The sequence below is a fragment of the Centroberyx gerrardi genome, chromosome 3 (assembly GCF_048128805.1).
Source record: "Centroberyx gerrardi isolate f3 chromosome 3, fCenGer3.hap1.cur.20231027, whole genome shotgun sequence".
Classification (NCBI taxonomy): domain Eukaryota; kingdom Metazoa; phylum Chordata; class Actinopteri; order Beryciformes; family Berycidae; genus Centroberyx; species Centroberyx gerrardi.
In genome coordinates, this window is record NC_135999.1 from 28,913,951 (window position 1) to 28,922,798 (window position 8,848).

At 45.0% G+C, this 8,848-nt stretch overlaps 1 protein-coding gene across 1 annotated transcript in view; it reads right to left on the minus strand.

Annotated features, from left to right (window-relative positions):
• Nucleotides 1-361: 361 nt before the first annotated feature.
• The window catches only part of LOC139913179 (slit homolog 1 protein-like), a 75,213-nt gene continuing 66,726 nt past the window's right edge, over nt 362-8,848 (minus strand). The window contains exons 32-38 of the mRNA XM_071901141.2: nt 7,576-7,801; nt 7,239-7,369; nt 4,901-5,055; nt 4,076-4,287; nt 2,244-2,377; nt 1,227-1,462; nt 362-624 (exon numbers count right to left, since the gene is read on the minus strand). Coding sequence (XP_071757242.2) covers nt 362-624; nt 1,227-1,462; nt 2,244-2,377; nt 4,076-4,287; nt 4,901-5,055; nt 7,239-7,369; nt 7,576-7,801 — 1,357 coding nt within the window. The remainder of the gene's footprint in view (nt 625-1,226; nt 1,463-2,243; nt 2,378-4,075; nt 4,288-4,900; nt 5,056-7,238; nt 7,370-7,575; nt 7,802-8,848) is intronic.

The window sequence follows — 8,848 nt, forward strand, 5'->3', positions numbered from 1 at the left end:
AGAGGCATTTCAACACATGGCTGTTAATAACGAGCTGGAGTTAGGTAGTTAGCGCGCAGTTTTCCCGCAGCAGGTGATGAAGAGGAAGATGACGATGAGGTTGACTGGTTGCTTTCATGTCTTGAGAGGGAAGAACTGTCCTATATTACAAAACTGTGGCTGTGCGTCAGAACACACACAAAAACACACACAAAAATGTCCATGTCTCAGTGATGTATTTTCCTTACAGTGTGTGTACCTCTCTTGCTTGACGTGTGTGTGTTTGTGTCTGTATGTGTGTGTGTGTGTGCAAGCATGAGTCTACCCGCTGTGTGTGTGTGTGTCTGTATGTGTGTATGTGCGCACCATCGCATCCACAGCATTACACACACTCCTTGCAGCCACACTCCACGGGCTTCTCCACGTCCTGCGTAAACGAGGTCCCGTCGTCGCACTCGAAGGTCAGCCGCCGGCGTCGCACCCTCAGCGGGGCGCAGCAGGACGCGGCGGTGACGCCCGGCTCCGCCCCCGCCTGGCACCGGCCCCGGCACTCCACCCAGGAGAAGGGCTTGGCGGTCTGGCAGAGGGCGGCGCCGCGCTGCAGCCGGTGGAAATCCCTCACCGCATCGCCTTGGCACGGAGACTCTGAGGGGGGGGAACACAGGGAGGCTGCAGGGTTAGAGACCGTCCAGAGCAGTGATTCTCAACCTTATTCATATCAAGGACCCCTAATTCAGTCCACATTAGAGCCACGGACCCCCATTTGATGAGATTTTGTCTCTCTGCCCCAAATCTGAGAATATTTTTATTGCTAGATATGTTTTTGTCCAGAATTCCATGACTATCTGTATTGTAGGTAGAGAGATAACAGAGAAACTATGATCAAAACAGTCATTCATCTACATTCTCTATTTGTGTTAACTTCTTGTAAATGAAATAATGGTGAAGTTTAATAATTCATCAATTTGCTGGGGACCCCCTGGAACCCCCTCAAGGACCCCTGGTGGTCCCCGGACCCCACGTTGAGAACCACTGGTCCAGAGTATCTGCAGGTTTCACAAAACCACATTCAAGATTTTATAAGACGTTTTTAAAGTGAAGGTATCTTAGAGCAGTGGTTCTCAATGTGGGGTCCGGGGACCACCAGGGGTCCTTGAGAGGGTTCCAGGGGGGTCCCCGGCACTACTCGCTGAGTAACGCGTTACCGCCCAGCGCCACTCACAGGCCACTCCCCCTCCCTTCCTCACCTATATCACAGTTCTCTCCGGTAAAGCCTTGGTCACAGACGCAGCGTTCTCCTTCCTCCGTCTGCTGGCACTGTCCATGCTGACACTGCAGCCTCTGGCACGGACCCGCCTCCTCTGCCGCCGCCGCCGCCGCCGTCAGCTCCCCCTGCAGGTGACACAGGGAGCCGCGGTACCCTTCCTCACAGTCGCAGCGGTACGACTGTTCGTCTAACGCCACACACACACCCTTCACACACCTGGAGAAAAAAAGAGAGGAAGAGATGAGACGAGAGAGTTGAGAGAGTAAATCATGACAACATGAACAAACTGCATCAGCAGTGTAACATTGCTAATGCCCGAACGTATTATACACTACCAGTCAAAAGTTTGGACAAACCACATTTTTCTTTATTTTTACTACTTTTCATATTTTAGAATAATATTAAAGACATCGAAACTATGAAATAACACAAATGGAATTATTTCAGTGACCAAAAAAGTGTTAAATTAATCAAAACTATCTTATATTGTAGATTCTTTAAAGTAGCCGCCCTTTGCCTTGATGGAAAGGCAAAGGCTTTGGAAAGAAATTCATACATAGGATCAACTTCACTATTTATATTTGTCTAAGAAACTAATTTCAAGCATTTAAGCAGAAGCCTTTAGATCAAAATGGCTTTAAGAGATGAAAAACACAGAACATTCAATCAGTGTCCAGACTTTTGACTGGTAGTGTATATAAACTCATTCATGAATAATAATGATTTTCCTCTTCCACTTGACGCATTTTTTTAATAACCAGAATTTTTGGTTTGACGACTGTGTGTGTCTCTGTGTGTCGATGGCAGAGGAACAAATCACAGGACAAGAATATACTGACTATACTAAAAATCTCTCCTCAGGGGAGAGATTTTTGAGCAAGATGGTGGGAAAGCAAAAAAATAAAAATAAAAAATTCAAAGCAAATACTACTATGATTCACTGCACAGCGACACATCACACCAAATGATCTCAGAAGCCACAGCAAGCCACACGCACTTGTTGCCTTGACACGGGTTGGCCTCTGTCGCCATGGTGACAACATCTGCTGCCGCTGCTCCAGCAAGGCCTCCTGTGATTGGCTGGTCACAGTGTTGTCCCGCCCAGCCTGGGTGGCAGCGACACTGGGGACCCTGTGTTCAAGAAGTGGAGAACGATACTGAAGCTATCACTTTTGGCACTGACAGAAGCATCATACAAGGTAAAGTGTACACACAATATTAGGACTTCCAGGGACCAGTTGCATAAAGCTAGTTTAAGACTAGTCTAAGCCTTAGACTGGTCTTAGATGCTCAGGTTGGACTGGTCTAATTAAGACTGTCTGTTACTTAAATATTACGACTGACTTATTTTGAAGTAGGAAAGTTAACCACCTCCCCTCCTGGCTAAGCTTGAGTTAAGAACTGTGTTGTTATGGCAACGAGTCGGCCAATGGCTCTGGGCCTAAATGTTGTTTTGGAAAGAGCCTGAAGAAGAGAGAGAGTCTTTAGAGACAGAAACAACCTGCTAGAGATCTACAACAATCAGAAAGTAGTAGGAACAGGTAAATATAAGTGTCTATAGCAAGTTTGACTTAAGGCCACCTTTAAGTCTAAGACTAGGTCTATCTTTATGCAACTGGCCTCTCTGCATGAAACAGACTGTCCGGATGAATCCAGGTGAAAGCTGTGATCCCTTATTGATTTCACTTGTTAAAGGGACAATGAGTAATCTGTCACTTTTATCACCATATTTCTGCAACTGCATCAACAGGTCTCTAGCACAGCTTACAGTGGTTTGTAAAATTAAATAATAAAGTCTCATTTTCACAACAGAAAACCTCAACATAGATCCAACAGAATCTTCTAGTGAATAGGTAATCACTAAATACTATCACTAAAAAATATATAATATAATAAATATATAATATAATATATATAATACAAAATAATACTGCTTTGTCAACAGAAATTCCAAAAAAACAAACTTGTGTGTTTTTCCTGATGATTATCTTTGATGCGTGGGACAAAGACAGAAGTCCGATGTTTTGCTGTTTAGATTAGAAATTAGGTGAAATTTAAAGGATAAGGCTGGTGTTTTTTAATGCATTTCTTACCGTCAACAAATCCTATGAAAATAACAAAATCAGCAATGATTTTGTTTTGCTAACAAGTCTCGTCCATGTAGCCGGTGCCCAATGCAGCCTCATGTCCCAGCAGCCATAGAACTCCATTGTATTAAAAAAACGATTAAAAACACATCAGAGAGCCATGCTGTTGCTCTGGGCAACATATTTCATCATCACGATGCACCGGGCCGGCCGACTTTTTCCTCAAACAACTTAATAAGCGGGCTGTAAACATGTTTTCGATCTCAGGAAAGTAGTTCCGTAGCACAGAAAATAGTCCCCGGCGTAATGAAGAATTTGCTCCCATTTGAATTTGATTTGGTAATAACTACAACAGTCTGACTTTTCGTGGTAACAGTTAGCGATTTTTAAAATGTAAACTATGTCTTTGTGAGCTGTATTTAAAGGTTTTTAGGTTACAATTGGAGCCAATGACTTCCAGGTTGACGGCTAAAAAGGGAACGTGGGAAGTCAGAAAGTAACGGGAGTAGAGCAAACGCATTGTTGATTTTGTTATTTTCATAGGATCTGTTGACGGTAAGAAATGCATTAAAAAACACCAGCGTTATCCTTTAAATGGCTCCCGTGGGGAAATTGGGTCGTTGCAGCAGCAAGAAGTAATAGGACACATCAAAGAAAAATAGGATACAAATAAGAACAGAGATGGTGACGCGCAGGAGTGGAAGTGGAAGTTCAACGTTCAAACAAACGATGTCTTGCCTACCTGTGCGCCGTCGGGCTGGCAGAGGCCGTGCAGGCAGTAGAGCTTGCGGCAGGCCTGGCAGCCCGGCACCACGCCCGGCTTCATGTGGCTCCTGGTGAAGTCCTGCAGCTCGTGGTTGATGTACAGGTTCCTGATGCAGCCGTGGAAACTGGACATGTTGAGCGGCTGCGAGGACGGACCCAGAGAGGCGGGCATCACCTCCTCCGGCATGCCTGGAGAGACGGGCAGAGAGAGAGTGAGAGAGAAAGAGAGAGAGATGTTAGGGAAAAGAGGGAGAAGATGAAACTTTTAAAGCTTAAAGTGATGTTTAACTTTGGTAGTACCTTGGTATCAGTGATTCTCTGTTATCTGTTCTCCATTCACTGCCATTGTATGATCTGAATCACACTTCCAGCACATAAATGAATGCGAACATGTTGTCATGTTGCTGAACTGTGTTTCAGTCCGTCGCTTTCTTTATGTTTATTAAACCTTTAAACACATAGAAAGTGATTCACTTCAGCAGAATGACTAGTTTTTTATATATATATTGTCAGAATCTGCTTTGTTCACATTCCTTTATGTGCTAGAAATGTGATTTTCAGACTGCTCCTCCATACAATGGCAGTGAATGGAGAAAGAAAAAAAACACACAATTCTCCAGTCTCCTCTACCGGAGCAACAGATAACAAAGAATCACTGATTTTGAGGTTTTATCATGGAGGAAGAGACACAACCCAAGGTACTACCAAAGTTCAACATCACTTTAATATGATGTAAAGATTTCAGGGTTCAACTCTATTTCATGGATGTAGAGGTGGGTCAGCTGGGTTCAGGTTCTCTTACCTCCTACATACAGAGGGGCCTCTCCTGTGGGCGGCTGGCTGCGGCCCAGGCTGTCCAGGGTGGTGGGCTCCCCCCCGTCCACAGACAGGTTCACCATCCGGTTAAAGGTCACCAGCTCGACCGTGTGGAAGCGCCCATCGTTCACCGTCTCAGTGCTGTCCACAAGGGGCGTAATGCACACACACACAAAAAAAAAATCTATTTTCCAGCTTTCTGCATAGTTATGAGGCATTTGGGCTGTAAATTGGCATGAATGAATATTGAAAATCTATTCTAAATCTAATTCTAATCTAATCTAAAATTCTATTCTATATCTGTTACTTCTGAGAAGCTAATGATTTTACATACTGCCAAAACCATTCATCAAACATGGCAGATAGTCGTCGTCGTGCAATAAAAGTGTGTCAAGCTGTACAAAGTCCAAGAAGAAAATTTATGGTGAGCCTGGCTGTTTCAATGGCGAGTATCAGAGGCAGGACTTTGACAAAGCAGATTCTGCCAATATATAAAAATACTCTCTGACTTTTTTTTTTTTTGCCTATTTACAGTTGTTGATAAACATATTATTTCCTTTGTTCCATCGGCATGAGTTTCCGCTGACCGGATTGCTGCGTTACACTTAATATAAAGACGTTTTTTTCAGAATCTGCTTTGTTCGCATTCGTTTATGTGCTAGAAGTGGGATATTCGGACCTGCTCCTCCATACAATGGCAGTGAATGGAGAGAGAGAAAAAAAAAAAATTCTCTACTCTCCTCTACCGGAGCAACAGATACCAGAGAATCACCAATTTTTGGGGTTTTATCATGTCCAGGAAGCTACTACCAAAGTTCAACATGACTTTAAACCAAATATTCAGCCTCCCAAAGGTTCATTCATTTGTTTTTTCTCTGCTTGCTTAATCCATTTCAGGGTCACTGGGGGGCTGGAGCCTATCCCAGCATGCATTGGGGGGGAAGGCAGGGAAACACCATGGACAGATCAGCAGCCCATGACAGAGCTAACACAGACAGACACTCACTCTCACACCTCGACTCTAATCCGCCTGACTTGCGTGTGTGTGGACTGTGGGAGGAAGCCCAGGTGCACACTGGGAGAACACGCAAACTCCACACAGAAAGGACCGGGATTTGGTAACCGCGAACCACTGATCCACCATGCCGCCCCCCCCCAGGAACTCCTCCAGGTCCCCTCGGTAGTTTAGACTCCTTCTGCTGGCAACTGCCTGAAATATTCAGTTTGCCCCTGGCGTTCTCTCGATCCCCTTCCCCCCCATCTCTCTCTCTTTCTCTGTCTATCTCTTTCTCTCTCACTCATCCCCCAACCTCCTTTTATAACTTCAATTCTCCTCACTTCTCTACCGGTCTCTCTCTCTCTCTTTTTGTCTCTTTCTCTGTTCTCCTCATCTTTCTCTCTCCTAGCCTTCCTCTCTCTCATCCCTTCCTTCTGCTGCTGCTGCTTATCACAAAAATAGCCACAGGGTGTGCGTGTGTGTGTGTGTGTGTCAGGCTGGCTGAGCCCCCACCTAAACACTGAACCATCTAAACATTTAACCACTCAACACTTGATCAAGTGGCTACTCAGCTTTAAGTGTCCTCTCGCTGCGTCTGTGCTTTGATTAAATGAGAATACCCACATTTCCAGTGTCATTTGTCCACATTCCTAAACATTGCAGGACTCTTGCTCAGCAACAACACACAATCCTGCACTATCATGCTGTCTGAGCGCCGTTGCTGGGTTACAGCGCTGAGAGGCCACCGGCCAAGTGGCTGAGGGCCTGAGGAGGACAAGAGTCCAGTAGGGCCACTCAGCCACTTGGCAACTAGCCACACACTTAGCCTTCAGAATCTGACCATGAGAACATGCAAATCAACCGGTGGCTGGGCGGGCGGAGCGCCATGGTTAAGCATCCTGAGGCGGTCAAGTTCATCGTATCAAAACACCAGCAAAATCCAATTTTCAGACTAGAGCTGAACAATTAATTGAAAAGAAATTGAAATTGCAAAATTAATTTCTGCAATTTCCAAATCACAGACAGCAATTAATTTCTTAAGAGAGAGGAGCGTCCAAAAGTGGATTTCTGAACAAGGTGTTTTAGAGCTGCAGGTAATCTTTGGTCCATGAATCAAGTACAATATTGGTGAAAACCTTTCATCAGACTCAAACTCAACAAAGACTTTTAAACATTTCCATAGAAAGATTGCTTTGCCTTTTTTTCTTTAAAACCCAATTTACCCTTGACTCCAACCTATTTTAAGCAATTTTGAAAATACAATTTGGACTCTGATATCATTGTAGCAACTGATAATGTAATAGTGTGTGTGTGTGTGTGTGTGTACCTGTAGATAGCGGTGGCAGGCTGGTTCCCAGGGTCGTAGGTCACCCTGACATGACCCTGGTGGAGCTCCACAGCGATTGGCTCGTTGTCTCCGTTATAAAGCAAGATGCCGTTATCCTCTGCTGTTGATACCTGGAACGAACACACACACACGCACACACACACACACACACACAAAGGTCAGAGTGCACGTGTGTGTCTGTGTATAACTTCCTCATCACATTCCTGTTGGATGGAAAGTATTTTGATATTTCATATTGTGTCTTGCAGGCTTAAATGTGTGTGTGTGTATGCGTGTGTGTGTGTGTGTGTGTGTGTGTGCGTCCTCACGTCCTCACCTGCAGTGTGATGTTAGCCTGAGGCCAGTTCTTGACGTCTCGGAGCTGAACGTAGGAGTCTCTGTCGACGAAGTTGACGCTGAGCAGCTTCTCGCAGCGCTGGCCCTCGAAGCCCGGCAGACACTGGCAGGCCGCAGCGCCCGCCTTCTCCGCACAGGGGGCGCCGTTCTGACACTGGGCCAGCCGGCAGGGCGAGGGGGGGAGGGCCGCCTCGCACAGCTCTCCGCTGGAGAGGGAACACAGTTGGAGGAGGTTGATGTTGATGTGGGCTGCGCTTGGTTAAAGTCAGGTGACGGGTGAAAAGCGGCAAGGAAGGCGTGTTCTGCTTCTACACTACATCAGAACATACTGAGTGGTCATATATTTATCAGTACAGAACATTTGCTTCATAATTTCCCAGAGAGCGGTAGGGAAAAAGGAAGGAAAGAAGGGAGGGATGTAGGAAGGAAGGAAGGAAGGAAGGAAGGAAGAACGGGAGGAAAAAAGGAGGAACGGAAGGAAGTACAGGAGGAAGAACGGGCAGATGGAAGGAAAGGAGGAGAGAAGGGAGAGAGGTAGGGAGAAAGGAAGGAAAGAAGGGAGGGATGAAGGAAGGAGGAAATGAAGGAAGGAGGAGGGTTAGGGTTAGAAAGAGAAGGGGGGAATTAGAGGGAAGGAAGGAAGAAAACGTATTCCTTATTCATGAAGGCCATTCTGAACACAGTGGGAAAATCACCTGGAAGATTAGCATAAAGCTAGCATTACTTTACTAGCATAACAGAAGTGAGGGCTTCACTAGCTAGCACTAGCCACTAGCTAGCAATTTCAGGAACTAGGTCGCAATTTCAGGAACAACAACAACCACAGCTGCTTCAGTTTGGCAGGGAAGTTAGCTACTAGTTAGCAAGCTACTAGTTAGCTACTAGGGATGGGACGATATATCGAAATTCAATATATCACAATAAAAATGTGTGAAAATACGTATCATGGGGCAGACAAATTAATCGCAATATTAGCGACTCCATCCAAATTATATTATTTGGACTTTGTAATGACATTTTTAAATAGTTGTTTACATTCTAGCAAGCCAATGGCATTTGTGTCTCAGAAATAAACATAATTCTGATAATAAGACTTTGTTCTCATTGAACTTTTATTTATTACATGGCATCATGAAGCCGATATCGAGTATCAAATGGTATCGTGAGATTAGCATATTGTCTCATCCCTACTAGCTACCTAGTCTAGACTCTGGCTAGTTATAGTTGGCCAAATATATTAAAATGTGAACCTG